General features: G+C 44.6%; 1 protein-coding gene across 1 annotated transcript in view; it reads right to left on the bottom strand.

The window, feature by feature from the left end:
• Positions 1-1,687: 1,687 nt before the first annotated feature.
• Positions 1,688-19,697, bottom strand: part of syt1a (synaptotagmin Ia) — a 63,103-nt gene continuing 45,093 nt past the window's right edge. Inside the window, exons 5-10 of the mRNA XM_053414799.1 lie at positions 18,925-19,083; positions 14,611-14,778; positions 13,755-13,922; positions 11,396-11,513; positions 4,680-4,813; positions 1,688-2,891 (exon numbers count right to left, since the gene is read on the bottom strand). Coding sequence (XP_053270774.1) covers positions 2,685-2,891; positions 4,680-4,813; positions 11,396-11,513; positions 13,755-13,922; positions 14,611-14,778; positions 18,925-19,083 — 954 coding nt within the window. The 3' untranslated portion in view covers positions 1,688-2,684. The remainder of the gene's footprint in view (positions 2,892-4,679; positions 4,814-11,395; positions 11,514-13,754; positions 13,923-14,610; positions 14,779-18,924; positions 19,084-19,697) is intronic.

Below are 19,697 nucleotides of genomic sequence, written 5' to 3'. Positions count from 1 at the left end.
GCATTAAACGCTACGACACCACTACAGAACAAACTGTTTTTTTATCGCTACCCACTGATAAAGTCTACATCTCTAAGCACACACGGCAGTCACAGTGATACACGAAGCAGTCCTCGGCAGGACGCCTATGAATGAATGACACGTAGCTTTTTATCGTAATAGTGCTATCAACCACACAGTAACATTGAAAACATTTAGAAAGTCCTCCTGCAGCTATAGCATCGAGTATATGCAAGAGGTTCCTCCGAGATAAGAGACTTCATGGAGTAAAACTGATTTCCTTTGCTAATTGGACCCGTAGTAAAGGACATGATGGACGAGTAGCCTACACAGACCATTAACTTGTACGGTTGCTTCACTCTCTCTCTCTCTCTCTCTCTCTCTCTCTCTCTCCGTCTCTCTCTCTCTCTCTCTCCCTGTCTCTCTATCTCTCTCTCTCTCTCTCGGTGAAGTCCTGTGCCAACAAGATAAAGTAAAAACGGAGAAAACTGCTGTCGGCTGAAATGTAATTTGTCATCAGGGTTTTCTTTCTTTCTTTCTTTCTTTCTTTCTTTCCTCTTTTTGTTATCTACCTCCGCCAAGGTTAAAAGTTTTCATATGAAAAGGTTTTTATTGAAACTTGGTGAAAAGGTGGCGGATGAGTCAAGAAAGAGCTGAGTCACTTCTGGAGCAGACGTGATCAAGGAACTTAATCCAATCTGGAATTTCTTTCTGCGCTTTCTTAAACACCAGTGCAGTGTCTGTTGTTTTGGTCTGTGGTGAAACTGGTTGCAGCTTTTCTTTCTGAAGCTGTAGAAGTGACCTGCGGTAGAGCTGCTCTACATAGAGCAGCTCACATGTTGGATTAAAGTTCAGTGGAGCTCGACTCCGGACGCAGAACCTGAACTGGAGAATCAGTTGTGGTTGAACCTGCTGTGGCTACTGGTTTTTAAATATTAAACGTGTCTAAATCTAAACCAAATCCCAGTGTGAAGCCGATGAGACGAATGTTTCTTTGCCACAGGCAGTCGGACATTTCTGGAATTATCACGTAGATTTCATCTTTCTAGATTTGTGCTAATTTCACAAAGAAATAACGCAGCCGAAGGGATGGTTGGTCCTCGGCGGAGGAGCAGGCGCTCGATTGTGTCCTGAAACAAAACCAGCCATCAACCCCCCCCCCCCCCCCCCCAAAAAAAAGTAAATAAATAAACGCTTTCCACAGAAGTCAACAAGCTGGTTCATAGACATCCAGTGCAACAACAGCAGCCACGTAAAAGGATCAAACTGGCAGTGAAACATGGCGTCGCTCTATTGTCACTGTGAGAAGGCAACACAAAGCAAAGACTGCGATGGAGGGCTACGACCCCCCCCCCCCCCCCCCCCACACACACGGGTCACCTCCCCGGGAATGGCAGTGTTTAGAAGCTTCACCTCCGTCAATATATATTACCCTGACCCCCAAAGTTTAAAACGACTTTTTTTTGTAATTCTTCTCCTCTCCTCTGATTGAAGGCAAAGGGGATTCGTGTCAGAAGAGCGCCCCCTGGTGTCGGTAGATTTCCCCCCTCCCCCCCCCCCTCCCCCCACCGTCCCAGCCTTTAGTAAAGAGTGTAAAAAAAATCATGCAGTTTACTAAAAATAGTCGAGACGCTGAATTGCTCTAAAAAATATTCTTCTTCAAACCAGAGTCACGACTCCCTGTTTGTTTTTGTGTTTTTTAAACTCGGACCCCGGCCGGAATAAGACTACAAGGCTGATTAAAGTAAGCAGGTAACAAAGTATTGTTAAATTAGCTTAAGGACACAACGGCTACAGCTCGGTGCTTCTTCCACACGGGGCCCGTCTCTCAAGGGACAACAAAAGAGAAAGGAAACGCTGACTGGGAACCAGTTCAACACATTGGTCCTCTGATTGAGAAATAAGTAGAAAAAGTCATAAGAAATCATGTGCTTGTGTTATCTCCAGCAGCATAATTAGTTCCCCCCCCAACAAAACCATAGCAGTTAATGGCCTAGTGTGTTTCGGAGCTTTGTGTGTATATATTTATATCCACCAGGTTTTCTGTGATGATCCTTTGCTGACGTCCCCCCCCCCCCCCCCACACACTAGCAGGTTGGAATTCATTTTCCCTTTTTATATCTGGAATGCAATAAGGTAATAAGGTAGATTTTTTTTTAAATCCTGGGATATATAATATTGTCTTTCCTCTATATCTGCATTTACATCATTTAAAATAGAACATCTTATTAAAAACATCGAGATATACACGGATTAGGAAACGGGTAACAACATACAAACACACAAACTAGAAATCATTTTTGTCTGCATACTTATATATATACAACTGTGGTACAGTAAATTCTTTCAGTCATGCGCTATCTATACAGATCGTATTGCTTAAAAGAAGGGGGGCTTTTGGTCGGGGGGAGGGGGGGGGGTCTCAGGGCTCGACGGGGGAGGAAAGAAAACTGCAGAATCAATCAGGATGGAACCGAAGATTAAAAACTATTTAAGAAAAACAAAAGAGAAGAGAAGGGACCTGATAGAAAAAGCGAAGGATATGACGTGACAGGAAGTTTCAACAGTTAGGGAGTGGACAGTGTGGGGGGGGGGGGGTTACATGGATGGACCCATATATCACTGAGGTATTTACACATACTGGCTAAAGAGTACTACAAGGCAGGTGCAGAAAGGGCCCCTGTCTATTTCTTGGTGGAGAGCTGAGCGTCCACCTCCTCCTCCACCTTCAGCACGTGCCACTGGGCGATGGGTCTCCGGGGGTTGGCCAGCATGTCGGACCAGTGGCGCAGCTCCGTCCCCGAGCTGTTCAGGCCCACGAACACTTTGCCGATGGCGTCGTTCTTGCCGATCTTGTCGTAGTCCAGGACGGTTATGACGACTTGCACTTTCTGCAGAGAGAGAGAGAGAGAGAGAGAGAGGGAGAGAGAGAGAGAGAGAGAGAGAGAGAGAGAGAGAGAGAGAGAGAGAGAGAGAGAGAGAGGAGAGGGAGGAAGAGAGGGAAGAAGAGAGGGGGAGGAGTCAGGAGAATGAAAAACAACATATACAAGCATTTTGATGAAAGTTCAACATGTTAAAACAGCAATAATAAAGTTATTCTTAATATAAGGTTATGTTTTTCATATAGAAAGAAATGTAGGCAGTTTTTTAAAAGCTTATACAGTATATATCACGTACAATGATACTTTACGTGGGAGTTGTATTTTAACTTTATATCGTAAGATATTTAATTTAGTGCCATGAAAGATCTTCTCATCTCACTCTATGACAGAAAACCACACAACACTGAACTATTCCTTTAAATTACAACTTTTGGAATAATTTAAAATTAAAAAGAGTCTGAATTCTCAAATATTAGACTATAACTGACTTTGGTTTCTTTTTAATCAACCATGGATTAGTCTTATGTTATTTTATGTACACCTGAACCTTACACTCCATTTTTTCTATGATATTTATCTTGCTGAATACATTTCTGTTCTATATATTAATATATTAAACACATTAAATAACATACTGATCTTTTCTAGATTGCTCTCTGCGTTTAGATTCAACCACGAGCTTCTCAAACCTGGAGAGACACGGTTGCACAGTTTGCACTCGGCATTATGGGTAAAAAAGATGCGTGCGTAAGAGACAGTGGATGAAAACAAATTAATCTAAGTGGTGTCACCGAGTGCGTCGCAGCTAATTGTGCGTGTGCGGAGGAGATTGTGGAATAACAAACCCTCTGTTAGTGTAACCTGATAGACCAATTAAAAGCACTTCTTGTAATTCCCACGCAATCTCTGAGACAATTAAAAACTTTAGATCAATTACACAACTCGTCCCGAGGTCAAGTTCAACTGGGATCCAACACTCAGCTGAGGAAAGCTCGTCAAGTAAACTTTAACAAGTGGAGGAAGAAAACCTGCAGAGAAATTTACAAACTAAATATGTATTTTAGATTTGTTGTAGTTTGATATTCTCAGAGTGTGTTTATTAGAAATCGTCCCCGGAGCCGTCAGCCATGTTTCAACAGTCCGTTAGTTTCACATTTACAACCTGTTCAAGTAGCATCGCTGAGGTTTAACTTGACCTTTAAGTTTAATATTCTTCCTCCGGTGTTTTTCAGGCCCTCGTTCAAAACACCCAATCAATGACGAGTTTATGATTCAATCAGTCGGCTAATAATTATTTAACGATCAGTCCCGGCTCCGGCTGATGAGATAAGAAATGCAAATTCCCGGCAACATGCTGGTGTCAGCAGCTCTGAGTAAGAGGCTGATTTGAACGGGGTTGATTGGGATCAACGCAATTCAAATTGAATCTGGGGCTCGTGGACCCAAACCTGTGATTTGTGAGCTGTGACAGGTTCAATCAATTCGATTTGAATTACCTGCCTGAGGAGATAATGTTGTTCTTTCTGGGAAAAGATGTTTTACTTTCTTTTCTCCGTCTCGAAACGTAAACACGGGCGTCGTATACTTTGATAAATCATAATGAGCTTCATGCTACAGGTGATAACCGAGTGCAGAGGATTCATTAGATTATCAAATTGTGAAACTCGGGTTGATTTAAACTGAAGTGCCTTTTACTGCACTGCTATAATGAACAGCCTCTAAACCGGTTATTTGGGAATCATCAGTTCTTATATGAAGCCGCGTGTCGGCAGCTAGCTACAGATCCATCTCACGTACCTGGATCTGTTCGAATGGGACTTCGAAGCTGAAGGACTCGTTGTAGTACGGGTTCAGGGTGTTCTTCTTGATTGTCGTCTTCTTCTTCTTCAGCCTCTTGCCGTTTTGCATCAGGTGGATCTTCACGTATGGATCTACGGAGAAAAAAAACACGAAGAATAAATGCAAACCATTAAAAAAAGGGCGTTCAAATGATTTGTGGCCACTAGAGGGCAGCACAGTTGACATGATGAAAAGTAAAGTCTTGATTATTTAAAAACCTGCTTTGGTTTGATCCACTGTAAATATAAACATATTTATTATAACAGTTTCAAGGTGTTGACCTCAGTGATGGATCAATAATCACAAGGTTTTAAAAAGCAAGGCAATGACCGTCCTGTGTTTCCATCACTCTGTGAACCAGAGCCTCATTTTCCTCTGAACGCCATCTCAAGTAGAACCCAAGTGGCCGGCTTCATCCACTCTGTGGCAATCAGGCAGAGTGTGTGTGTCTGTGTGTGTTTGTGTGTGTGTCTGTGTGTGTGAAAACAACAAACCAGCGTCTCTCATTCGTTTACGACGCGACGCTGCTCCTCATGATTTGTTTACTCTCTCAAAATGGTCATCGAAAGTAAATTGGACGAGAGGAGAGTTCTGCCAGAGAAATGTTTCTGTGCTTTGATTGAGCCATTAGAGGAACAAGGTGAGAAGAGAGAAGTTCTAACGAGCAGCTGGAGAAGGTGAGAAAGTTCCAGGGTCATTTTCAACAGACGAATAGATGGACTCGGTCTTTACTGTGATTCAAATATTCAAAGATTCAAATGCTCGGCTAATTTTATTCCCTTTATTCTCACTAAATAAAAATCTAGAGCCGCGCCAGGTTGGTGCTAATTAATTTATACGAGTCAGAAAATATATGTCTCGATTTCCTCGTTGGTGTTTTAACACATAATCAAGTTGTAATTAATATTCAACAGATGTGATCTTAACTCTTTATCGGCCACAAGCAGGTTTTATATAGATTTTACTCAAAGCTTTTACCGACATGAAAAACTCAACATTTTGTTGGGCTGAAAAATCTATTTAGATGGAAGAAAGTTCTTCTCACATTATAAATGAATGAATATAAAAGTAATCAATAACCAGGGAAAGACCAGAACTTTATAGATTCTGGTGAAGACCCCATAATGATGCTTAATGATCCCATTCACCATCCTGAAGAACAGAAAGAAAACTTAATGAAAAACACTTTGCATCATTGATCATTTGGAACAAACCAGCGCGTTGGAGACAAACAACCACAATAATCTCAGAAATGCTCATGAGGTATAGGATCCCGCCTGAGGCCGACTATCGCCCGTCTAACTACTGAGAGTCTACCAGGATGAATGAGGAGGAGATTCTTTGTATCAGGTCTTCTCATCAGTCGCTGATAATCTGGATTTATCTAAAGATCCAAGATGCATTCGGTGTTTATCAGGTTTATTTTTGACGTGTTGGCTGCTCTCAAAACTAAAATCTCAGTCTTAGGTTGGAAGATCGCAGGATTTCTAGCAAATATCAAACACTGAAGAAGCTTATCCGCCATAATCTCACATCCAATTTAGGAGGATGAGGAGCTGATCGAGCCGCAGCCGGAGCAGCTCACATGAATATGGAGAGAAAACCACAAAACACAGAGCGAGATGGAGAAACAGCAGCAGAGTAAGAATATGAAGGTATAGCCGGCTGCTAATGGAGTGGGTGTCCATTATTACTCTCCTGCTGAGAGGAGCCGGAGCGCCGGGCTGATGGAAACACTGAATGAGGACAGAGTGTTGTCGCTTAATGAAGAGAACGAACTGAGCCTCGACAGCGGGAAACTATAAGTCTCATTCTTTGGGATTTCTGTTCGTACATCTGCTGCTGATTTCTATTGTTCAGTCACGTTTTCTTGGTGGCTCAGTTCCTTTAGGTTTGATTGGTTGATACGTGGCCTCCTCTGCCTCCTGGAGGTCAAAGGACTAAAGGAAAGTCAAACACCAAAGATGAGGAGTGTCTAGAAAAGAGATCTTTTACGACCTCACAAATCTCACATTGTTCCATTTGAAAAACACAATCAAAGAACAACTGACGGCTCCTTTTATTCCTGTTTCACGCTCAGCGACAGTTCATACGTCTGTGGCCGTAATAATGACTTTAATATCGAACACTTCTTCAAACTGAATGTCAATGAAAAGAGCCTGTTTCTCATTTCTGACTCTTTTCATCAAAGACGATAGAAGACACTGTCTGCAGTTGACGTTTTAACATTCACTACAGAAAACAAGATCTGCATTTGATTGACACACGAATGACAGAGGGGCGTCGGCCGCGTGGCCCAAAACAAGTCGATGATCCGCGGAGGAGAAAGATAAATAAAGAAGCAGAAATCTGTTTGTGTTGCAGGGAAAAGCTAAAATCAGATTCATCTGGTTCTAACCCAGAGAAGATCCAGGCTTAGCATGAGGGATAAACTGGTGTATGAGGAATATGTGGCACTATTTTGGTAAATGTTGGCTGAGACCAGTGGAGTTTAAACTTCTCCCAGTTTAACCAGTTAGTCAACAACATATTATTCTTTTCCTTGGAAGTTATTAGTTGTATTTTAGACTAACAAGCTTATGACTAGCTTCCATAAATACACAGATCATCACTTCCCTAAACATTTACTTTATTAAACTTTACTTTCGGGCTAAAAAGACACAACCTTCCAAACCCTGGTTCCTGTTGAAGTCAGGACAGCAGAGCTCTGATGGTTCGTTATTACTGTGATGGAGCTTCAGTATGTAGAGTGCATGTCATGTATCCTCTCATTGAGCCTGAGCAAACACAACACATCAGCTGAACGGGAGATAACTCCGTCTCCGGCTCAAAGAGAAAACACCTGAGGCGCCGCATCGCCGCAGACGCTCTTATCTCCCCGGGCAGCAGATGAGAGTTTGGCGTTATTGAGTTTCGGTCTTCGGAGGCTCGGCCGTGCCTCATATCCGGCTCATTTTACCATCTCATCCCAGACGGATGTAATCTCTGCCATTTTATGGATGAATGGCGGCGCTATTGACGGCAGAGCTCTTCCTCACATACGTGTACAGAGCAGAGGCTCGTCTTCGCTATTCCTGAGGGTTACTCGTCTGAGGCCTGGATGGTTTTATGAGGTGATGCACCATCAATCATCTGTATAACACCCCCCCCCCACACACACACCCCCCTTCAAGGTTTGAGCTGTGTAATCTGCAGCAGAGTTAAGTAGAGCTTCTCAAGCAGACTAACTTTACAGCGGTTACGTATAGTTCTAATCTTAACCTGTGGATCAACGACATCTGTGACTCATTGGGAGGACGGCCTGTTCAAACTTTTTATTACACAGTCACATTAACACAAAACGCAGAATGAGTTTCCTCCTGAAGTTGTTGTGTGGTTGTGGTGGTTGTGTGGTTGCGGTTGCACGGTTTAATATCGCCTGGTTGTCGTTTTAGCTTTTACTCGTCTCATTTTGGATTTGCGGTGGTGGATGCACCCAGGGGTGACTGTCAGTTTAGTTTTAACACACTCAACTCAGCTGTGGATCCCACACACAAACCCACACACACACACACACACGCGACAAAGTGTTTACAGTGAATCTCAGACCCACAATGCAAACCATTGGGATTGTGCTGCACGCTCTGAGAATCCTAATTATCCGACAGCTCTAAATCCCTTTTGTAACTCATCTGCTTCTTATTATCAACATCTTTGGAATTTGCATTTATTAAAGCAAAAGAATTCTGACAAAGGACATTAAAAAATAATCCCTAATCACTTTCAAATTGCTTTTTCTTCTCTCAGGCCTGTTTTATCATTTGAATGATCCTGTTGTGTTCCTGCCTGGTGGGAGAAAAGCCTCGAGGTCCAACCACCCGGAGCAACAAGACAAATAAACTCTGGAGCCGAGAGGGCCGACGCTGAGCCCCCGTGTGCTTTGATAACCTCCCCCACTGTGGCCCATTACCTGGCTCTGTGCCGCCTCACGGCCCTCTGGGACACCTTGAGCGCTACATAGAGGGGCGGGACAAAGCACTTCTACCGCCACCGCCTCTATAAACCATTTAGCCTTTGAGACGCTCAGCCTTTGTGTCCGACACACTCTGGAGTCTGACTCACCTTCTCACGAGGCAACAGCCCCGAGGATCCAGTGTCGTATGAATGCTGTAAAACGCACAATTTTTAAACAACTGTTACACAAACTAAAAGGACACATTTGTGGGTTCAAAGAGAAGCTCACTCAAGGACGAGCTCGCCTGCAGCTGAGTTCTCAGGCTTTTAAAACTCAACCCTCTACTCTGTGAGTCTTTGTTGCTAAACTGGAAAATGCAGCCGAGTTCTTTCGAAATCCGACTCAACATAACGGACGTTTCACTGGAACTTTACATTAGAGGAGAGGAGAGAGGAAGAGCAAGTCGTCTGTAATGAGGCCGGGATTATTTTGAGACGACAGCTAAAGAGCACGGTGCATCACCGCGGCTGAACAGCGGCTATTGTGAGACGCACCAAAAGTAGCCAGACATTTCAAAAGATATATCTTGTTATCGCTTTTATCTACGAAGCAAAGTGGAGGAGAAGGATTTGGATGTTTCATGAGGAGCCAATCAAAAGAATTATTTCTGATTATACATTGGTTAATGATAATACCCACATCTTCCTCTGTGAGCCATAATTAGGCACGGTAAACAGGATGACAATAGAGGAGAAGGCTGATCCCAGGCCATCAATTACTTGTCCTCCTCCTTAAGCTCTGGCTGAGCCGCCTTGTGGATGGAGGCTAATTATTGTTATTAGCGACCTGCCCATTATTTCATCCGTCGGCTGCACTTTTAAGTGCTGTCGCTTTGCTCAGAGCAGAAAACTAACAAAGATTTAAATCAAAACTCAAACTGCAATTTAGAGTATATTCTGGTTGTGTGTAATTAGAAACGTGCAGTGTGCTATTACCGGATGAACGCACACGGATAAAACATGCTCCAATTAAACGTGACATACAGCGCCCGGTGTCAGAGTGTCCTGTCGTGCAGGAGAGCAAACTGGCCTCCATGGTTTATTTTCAATCTGGCATCGCCGCCGTAGCTGGAAACAGGAAGTGGTGACAGCGACAGGTGACGGCTAATGTCGGCAGCAGGAAACAGTGGTGGGGAGGGCGGGGGGGGGGGGGGTTATCTTTCTTCCAAATGGCTGCTGGAGCCGGTCTGATAGATGAAAGGAAGCTTGGAGCTGTTAATGCCGTGTAACTGTAGCGCGGCGTGTTCGGGCTTTATGTGGAGAGACCTGTCCCTCAGGCAGGAAGTGGGTGGGCCCAGGTGGGAGGTAATAGCAGTGCAGGGGAGAAGCAGGAGGAGACTGTGTACTGGGAGGTCTATATGGTCCCAGTGTGTTTGATTTGATGGTTGGTTTTTAATCTGACGTTGTTGTTTCGATCAATACAACAGTGATGGTCGAAGGGAAACTATGGATTTTGGTGGTGAATCTCCGTTGTGGTGCATTTAGACTTTAATTGCAAACACAAGAGTCAAATTGACAACATGCCCGTCAATGAAACCAATCAACATCAAGTATAGGTTGCGAGATAATAACAAGTTGTGCGATTAAAGATGCAAACAGAAAGAAAATCAACCAACTACCATTGACACCTGTATGCACCAGGAACCTCGGAGGAGAAAGAGCAGGAGATAATACCGATGGCTGAAGTCACAGGGATCATTTCTACAACGTGTGTTTCAGCTGAATCGGAGTCCCAGCATGTTTTTGTGTCATTTCATGTCGTGCTGCTTTTCGCTTTCCCTTAAAAATAGCAGCAGTGACGCTTTGGGATTTCACCTCTATTTCCGACACTGTCACTGACCCTTATGGGCTGCGACCCGAGACTTCTCACACAGTTAAAATTACTGGAAATGATGAAAAACGCCCTGTTGGGAGTTCCCAGAGCCCAAAGTGACGTCTGTCAGCTGCTGCTCGTGTCTGATAAACAAACTCAAACTCCACAAATACTCCAGATAATCAGGTTTTAATCAAGAAGGCTTGGAAAGACTTCTCTGACAAACATTGACACAGCAACCTTCATATTTTAGGAGATAATTAGCTTTTGGTAGATTTTCTTTTTCAGAGAAGAATCCCAGATGCTTATACCTGTGTGTGTTGAATGTAATTACAGCGTGACTCAGGTATGTGTGGATCTAAAGCTGTAAGAGCAGCTCTGCACCTTTGCTGACTTGCCTCGACAGGAGATTCACAGTTTCACACAACGAAATTCTTTCATTTAATCCCTTGAGAAAACTCACAGTGGATTTGTGTCTGCGTTCGAGTCAGATCATGTTTTAAATGAGACATCTGTCCCCCTGTGACTGATGGAGACAGTCGTGTGTTGGGTTGTGTTGTGTTGTGTTGTGTTCCTGTTGTCCAACTTTGTGCGTCTGGGTGCTACATGTACAGTTTCCAACTCTCTTCTTCTCTAACAAGTGGCAAATTCAGTTTCACCCCAACAAGAATAGGTTTCATTCATTTCATCATTAACGAATCTCAAACACAGGATTAATTCTGAACGTAGCTGTTTCTTCAGGATCTCAACATCTCAGAAAAATGTTGCAGGTGAGGCAAAGTGCAGTGCAGGTGTAATTACACACAAAGGTCCTGTCAGAGGGAAACTCAGTGGGCTCACACTCAGGCACAGATTCGATTCTCCTCACCTGACAGGCCTCCCACGTCCATCTTCTTCAGGTTCTTGGCCTCGAGGACGACCACGGTCAGCTTGCCGGCGGTGGGGACGTACCGCAGGGAGAAGCAGATGTCGCCCAGCTTCTCTTGCTGTGGGAGAAGCAGAGACATTGCAGAGGGGAGAGAACGGGTTTGTAACAGCACCGACTCGATCCGTATTCACAGCAGATGCTCACTAAGAGGCTAGATGAGGAAACCCTGTCACCTCCTGTCCAGAGCACACTGGATACTGCTCAGTCAACCGAATCCCAAGCTTGTGTTGACCTGTTTACCTTTTTTTTTAGACGTGTTGTTGTTTTTGTTGGTTCTGCTCTCGGCAAACAGAAAAGACAGGAAGTGCAGCAGATCAAGTGAAAGGGCAGAGTGGGAGCGAATTAGAGTGTTAGCGGTGTTCTTGAGAGAGATGAGTCTACAGAAGGTTCTCAAGGATCAGGAGGGACGCCCCCCCCCTCTCACAATGTGGCAGCTCATCCCACCATCGAAGAACAACAAACAAGATTGTTATGGTTTTGTGTGAAGAGACGACAACACAATGACGTTCCCATTGAGCGAAGAGCCAAAGTTTGTGTGATTGAGTTCAAGAGTACGAGTCGCTCTGCAGGTAGTGACGTGAATTTGATTCTTGCAGCCGCGGCACATCTGTAGATTCTATTTATTTACTTCAATTAATATATTTCCAATCATATTCATTTATTTATTTTCATTTAATTACTTTTTCTATTTGTATTTATTTGTTGGTAGTTATTTACTTCTTTCATTAACTTATTTGTCATTTCTACTTGGTTTACTTAACATGCTTTTCTCGTGTTTTCAATCTTCTTGTTTTGCTCCGAAAAGGTTATTTTTAATATCAGCTCCCACTTTACTTCATCACTCATCAGTGAAAAAACTGGAAAAGTAGCGACTGCAATCACTTCACTGGTTCACGCAAATCACCATCACAACACTTATTATCATACACACGAGCAGAGAGCTTTTCACATTCTGGTCGTATCCCTGATCAACACGAGGAGCCGGTGAGAAACGAGGTCATTGAATGTTTAGACATTTTCCTGCTATTTTCCCAAATACTGGAAAACCTGAAGAAATGGTCCAGACCTCAGTGTCTGTGTGAGAAAAGCTTTATGGGTCTCGCAGGTCGATCCTGTATGAATTCTCGAGGTGTGTTGTTCAATATAAATACTTTGTTCTTCCAATCATCTTTGTTTTCATGTGTCATATCGCCCACAGCCCCTCTCATTTAATTTCTTCATTTATCTTCCACTGGCCTGGCGGGTGGTCTACGTACAGAACCAGTGACTCAATCATTTCCACTTTGATGACGACGGGTTTTAATCAAGACAAACACACGCTCCCCTGGAGGCCAGCAGGAGAAGGAGCGACGCTTAATAATTCCAGTGAAGAGCAGTGAAAAGGTGATTTCATATTTTCTATCAGGAGTAAAAAGCCAACTGCTTCCTTTTAAACCTAAAGAACAGTTATTCCTTCGTATTTGACCTTAAAAGTAAAGAGGATTGTGTGACGTGTGTGTGGGTGGATTTTGTATTAAAACCTTGATTCTATTCACTCTGCTGCCTTTTCGCTGAACTCACTGATAAAAGATTTATTTTAAAAGATTTATTTTCCGAAGAGCAGGTCTCTCTTTAAAATGTTTGGAGTGAAACGCCGTCTCCTTCCAGAGCTTCCTCTCTCCATTAAAACCAGATTCAAGGGGGAGTTTGGTGATAAAGATATTCACACATTCCTTTTTAACCCCAGGATTTAAAAAACGACATCAATAAAACACAAGTGTAATTTAAATTACCATTAAACACACATGCAGAGTGGAGCATTTAGATAATAATAATTATAATAACGTTAGATTTGACGTTTTCAGCAGTTAGAAGGTCGGAAGGAGCAATTTCCAAGGTCGACCTCCTGTGAGTCGAGCCCTGTGTAGAAGAGTCACGTGCGACAGGTGTGACCGAACGTACAGGAAGTCCAGTGATGCCCTTCAGCTGGAAACAACACCACTCGCCGCTCAGCGCTGTTATAATTAACCTTTAAATCAAACCACCATAATGCAAAAGAAAAAAAACAGTTTCCCCCCCGGCAACACGTGCGATATGCCGTGACATTTACCGTGAAAATTGAATCCCCTGAACTGTTGCCTGGAAAGTCACACGGCTGTTAATTGAAGGGGAAGTGTGGACATGTGATTAAGTGACATTTCCAGGGGAGATGGATTACATCGGCCACGGCACCGCGTCCGCACTTCAAGCACTTCAGCAGAACATGGCAAAGCAGTCATTGTGCTATTCTGAGCAATACAAATGTTTGGTCAACTCTCACCTCCTCCTTCTCAGCACTGATCAGATCCCTCCACTCCTCCGTGATGTGGCTGAAGTCCACCTTGTTCATGGGCACCTTGATGTCCCCGATGGCGTCGTGTTTGGAGAAGCGGTCGAAGTCGTACACCGTCATTATCAACGTCTTCCCCCCGAGCTCCACGTACGGGACCTGAGGAACGTCGGGAACAGATATGAAAGAGAAGTTGTTAAATTGAAATGATTTGTTGCACAAGAAAAAGTGAGAGTGTGGGAGCGACTCTGTGGTCGGTCCCTGACATTATCTCACAGAATCATCTTTTTATTCTGGAAGGTGTCAGAGCTGCTTAGAATCACCTGTCGCCTGCTGCTTCCAACACGCATCACACATTTGGAATTAGAAAACTCACACGCACACATACACACACACACACAAACAATCACACACACATACAGACACACTCAAAGCAGGGTATTGAGATGGATATCACATCAAATTATGCTTAACTTACACCAAACACCTGCCCGCTTCACTGTCAGGTGAACAACCAAACTTTCACTGCTGTCGAGCAACCACCCTGCATCCATTATGGCAGAGGCAAGGCGGGGGGGGGGAGACGGACGGTGCATCTGCCCGTGTTAATCCTGATCACATTGAGCCTCAGTGTGTGTGTGTGTGTGTGTGTGTGTGTAACTGTGAGAGATATTCTGTCAGGAGCTTGTTAATGTGCCAGCTGGTTGCTGTCTCCACACCTTCCCAACATTCAGAGCTGCATGCTAATCAGATTGTCAGTGGAACCAGAAGCTCCTCAGCTGCAGGAGAAGAACAAATGTTTTCTGAGCATTTTCATGAAGTCAAACTTTTGGAACAGGAGCCGTACCTTGAAGGTGAACTGCTCGTTGAAGGTGGGATTGAGCGTCTTCCTGTGGACCTTGGTCTCAAACTTCTTCTTCTTGTCGGGCAGCAGGTAGACCTTCACGTACGGGTCGGACGTGCCGCCCATGTCCATGGCGGGCAGCTCCGCCGCCTGGATGATCCCCACTATGAGCTGAGAGAGAAGAAGTGAGAGGATGTGATGCGTCACAATGTCCACGGAGCGTCCAGGTTATCAGAACGTGCACCTTCATCCCACCAACATCCTCACGGAGAATCTGAACCGTGGATAAAGAAACGTCTCGACAGATTCTTAAACATGTCACAAGCAATCATCTTTCACCATGATGAAGATTCAGGGTCATTTTTCTGGGATATGGGGCCAATCTTAGAAATGTCCTGTATGTCAGCGTAGTTTGTAAAGGTCACGATGTGTCAGACTAGGAATGACTAGGGGCTGGTTCTCTTCACATAAGGCCGATAATTGATAACCACAATGGGGGGGGGGCTTGGAAGCTGATTGACCTGCCAGTCAGAGCCTCGACTCAAATACCTCTCCGGCGGCCCCGGCTAGTCAGTCAATCAACTTCCTATCAGGTAGACATCAAGCAGCAATCTGGAGGCCGGCCAGGGCAATCAGCCGTGGAGCAGTACAGCTGCCGGGGGGGGGGGGGGGGGGCATCCGTCTACTGCGGTGGAGCTCCCAGTGACGCAAGAGTGGGAAACAATGACCTCCAGTTGGTGAACAGCACGAGGCAAATAACCACCAGTATGAAGCAGGACTAGATTTATTGATACTCTCAGACTTAATGGTTTAATCTACATGAGTAACGTATTTCTGGATATGGGAGAAAGATGTCTCTCTGATTTATGTCTTATATTTTTCCTTTGCCAAATCTGAGAAGCACGTTGGCTCCGTTAATTCCAGATTTTCACAGGTTGTTGGTGAGATTCCAGCAGAGAAAGGTCTTCATGAGATGATCAAGTGTTACACAAGGTCCACGTACAGCCAATGAACCACAGACACACACAAGTTCAATCACTAACAAACAACTGACAACAGTGAACACACTTTGAATACATGGAAAGTATGGGATGTCATGGATTTAGATTGTACTGCTGCCCAGGTTGTGCACAACACGTTGAAAACAATTAAATAAAATCTGTCATATTTCGATCATTCACTTAAAATTAATATACGCTCAGGGATGTTGCCTGTTTTTTATTTACCCTGAACCTTAATGTGACCATGTTCTCACTGTTTGTGCTGTGAGGCTGGATTCCGATTCGCACTGTGGTGAATCCTTCTTGTCGGCTGTCCCTCTGATTTGCAGCCGTCAGTCAGCGTGGACCGAGGCAGACACAGCACGTCAAACCATCTTTACTCACAGACGCACTGACGCTCGAGAGCAGATCAAATCAGGACGGGGCTGGAAATGTTGATTATGAAACACTCTGCTCCTTCAGCTGAGCGGGTTTTCTCCCGATTTATATAACTTACTAGTGTCACAACATTTTAAATCAAAAGTCAACCTACACGTCAATTTTGTTTTGTTCCCTAAATGATGCTGATTGTCCAAAACCAGGGGGAAATGAGATGATTGTCCAGAGTCCACTTCCATTGACAATGAATAAAAAAAACAGGAGCAAAGTTTGAGAAGTTGTTTCTGTCCCCGTTTGTTTTGGCTCTAATTAGAAGTTGTGTTTAAAAACCTCCTGAACAGCCGACTAATGGAGCGACGCACCTTTGAGAGTAAAAAAAAAACACAAACAGCTGTGGCTGAGTGTTTGCACATCTGTGTGGGTGTGTGTGTTTACTGAAGGACTCGGGCGCTCACACAGTGGAGAGGCTGCAGGTTTTAAACCCGTCTCTGTTTGCGTGTTACTCTTCAGTCCAGTGAGCAGCACACGGACCGGAATCACAGGGGGGGGGATGGTACAGCTCTTTGTCCCACCCCTTGTCCCACCCCTTGGATCAAGGCTCTGCTGTGACCACACACACTTTCAATAATTCTCCTCCACATGAATATTTAGTTATTTTTGTTAAATGAACCATCTTGGGGAGAATCCTGCAAAATGTTTTGACACATGTATTTACTTCAGTCTTTGTACACACACGCACACACACGTACAAACATATGTGTGTTTCCCTCTTTTCCTTTGGTTGAAATTAAAGTAACACTGTGTAGCATACTGAGCAACAGCGCCCTCTCCAGCCAGACCTGGTGATTGAATCTGTTTAGGCCCACTCACTGAACTGAAACACAACCTGAGCGGAGATATTACCCAATGATAAAAGTTTATCGCTGAATATTGGAGATTAACTCTGGTTTTTAATGATTTCTAAGTCTTTTTAACTGATCTACAGTTCAGAGTACCAAAATTCGCGCTCACTTCAGACGGCTGCTGGACAGGTGTGTGCAGGACTTGTGATATCAGGCCCTGGTTTGAATGTCCGTGCACAGTTTACAATCCGACTATTCGTTTTTTTTAATTCCTTCACAGGAAACACAAACAGTAATAATCTTTATGGTGGTTTTAGATCCAGACGGCATTTTGCCTCATCTCTGTTTTCACCTGTGGGCAACTAAAGTCTGCTCCTACGTGATGACATAAACCCTCACTGCAAAATTATCCTATATAAATATGTATAAGACAATAATGGTTTCTGTCATGCTCCCTCTTTAGAAGATGCCACTCATTCTGTAATCACTGGAAAAAGGAAACTACATCCGAGGCTTTAAATCAGTCGCCTGTGCCGGTTTTCTCTCGGCAGCTCTGCGGTGGCCTCAAAGCCTGAGGATTAAAAAAACATTTTCCTGACGGCCACTGTGCCTCTGGACCGAGTGTGTCACCGAGCTGAAAGTGGGCCGGATGAATGACTGCCTCCCCGGGTTTCCACTTCTGCCTGTTGTGAGTTTCTTTAACTGCGGAGTGGCAGCGAGCCGAGTCCGGCGTCTCCGAGGTCACTGCCACAGAGCGTGAAAACTGTCATCCATTCATTACACTTTAGCTCCACTGTGCAGCTTATTACCAGAGTAATCAGGAACCTCATACAGGGACCTGTCACTGCCCCCCCCCCCACATGACAGATCAACCCTGTGAAATGTAATATTGTCTCCATAATAACCATTTTTATAAAAACGACTCAATTTCCTTTTCCCTTGAAGAAATCAGGGTCTGGCTGAATGCTAATGGTGTCTGCACCTTTTGAATTTGATTGATATCATTATTGGCTCAATCTATATATCGACCAATTACTGAGCTTTCAACCTTTTTGATGGGTTAGGCTGAATGGGTTACTGGTGCAGTGCCTGGAGGAAATCTACCCGTTTGCTTGTCCTGCTGTGAATTCCTTGTTGACCTGCAGGAATTGAAGCTGGGACCAGTAACATGCTGCTACTGATCCATTCCCATCGCAGAAAAAAGCCAGATGTTGTGTTAGTGGGTTTTTTGACCAGTGGAAAAAAGGCTTTACTTTGATGAGTCCCAGCAGCTGCTGCTGCAGAGCACTGATCACCTGTTTAATCATATTATATTGATATTGAACGAATTGTGTTTCCAAATCGCACCAAATTCAATACTGCACTTGTTTGAGCCCTGAATAATACAAATGTGAAGCTGATAAGATGAACTGTTCTTGAGATATGCGAGACACAGACAGACAGATTCCTGGAATTATTATTATTATTATTATTATTATGACAAGGAAAGGAGACATGATTTGTGTGTGTGTGTAGCTGTGGAGGCTGTACCTACTGTATGAGTGCGACTACAGGAGCATTGAGTTTACTGTCTCATCTCAGCCTGTCACTTCTGTTTATACTGGTGAGTTAGGTAACCCAGAGAGGGACGGCCCGTGTTCACGCACCGTGTCTATTATCTGTCACACAACATCTGGAGCCAGGAAGCTGATGTGCTTCCTCATTTGGGCTTTTTAAGACTCAGTCACTGGAAAGACTGAAGCAGATGGAAGTCTGCGGGGGCTGTTTCCAATCAGGTCGAAAGAAAAGAAACATATTCAGAGATGAACAGAATCCCTGTAGAGTGGTGAATCTTTTACAAGGCTCAGTGGCCGTCGCACAAACTCGACCACCGTGATATCCCTGTGAGATCGCTCTCGAGCTTCAGTGACTGTTTACAGGGATGGCAATGAAACAACAGGAGAATGTTGTGCACAAACTGGGCTGGGTCCTGGTGAGTCTCTGGAGGGATGAGAAGTTGGACCACCTCAGAGGTTTCGGGGGGGACCATACTTACGAGGAAGGACCTTTCTGAACAACGACACAAACTGAGAGGGATTCGGAGAACAGATCCTTACCGTATTCTCCGTGAAATTGTAATCCAGGGAGTATTGTAATTTGCCCAGTTTCTCGTCCTCCTTGGGCGTGGCCTCTTTCTCCGTTTCGGTCAGCCCTGTCTCCGCATCCTCCTCATCCTTCAAGGCCTGAAGGAGACACCCACCAAGAGTCAGTGTCGCCTGCTTGTCGCTGGCGCTAGCACCCAGCCAGCCGTGCCCCGCCCAGGTCCTGCCTGTGGACCTACTCCTGTAAAAGCTGCCACTTGTTTTATGTTGTGTAAGGGGAGAACAGGGGGGGGGGGAGCAAGCACTAAAACAACATAGCAGTTAACACCAGGACATGCTCTGTGATGCACTAAAGCCCCGGGCCTGGTCCCCTGATGATGCCGTTCTATCAATCTTTGGGTGTTTCTGTCTAAAGGGAGAAAAGATCAAATGATGGCGCCAGAGATGAGAGCGATGGGGCAGGCATTAGAGGAAGAAGAGTGGGGGGGGGGGGGGGGGGGGGGGGAGGAGGAGGTTAGAGAGACAGAGAGGGGACAGAGAAGAAAGGGGGGAGAGAGAAAGAGAGGGAGAGATGCTTCTGGAAAAGATCACAGTAAGACAATTCCCTTGATTTTATCTCAGGCAGATCAAATCTCTGGCAAACTGGGAAGTGTCCGGAGAGGCAGAGAGTGAGAGCATCCACGTGGCCCTTTTTGTTTTTTACATTAGCCTGGCACTGAGGTGAGGGTGGGGTGGGGGGGGTGGGGGGAAGGAGAGGTGGGGGGTGTCGTGAGGAGTCTGTTAAAGGA

Source organism: Pleuronectes platessa, chromosome 22, assembly GCF_947347685.1.
Source record: "Pleuronectes platessa chromosome 22, fPlePla1.1, whole genome shotgun sequence".
Classification (NCBI taxonomy): Eukaryota; Metazoa; Chordata; class Actinopteri; order Pleuronectiformes; family Pleuronectidae; genus Pleuronectes; species Pleuronectes platessa.
The sequence above is the reverse complement of the archived record's forward strand: the minus strand, read 5'-3'. Positions and strand labels throughout refer to the sequence as shown.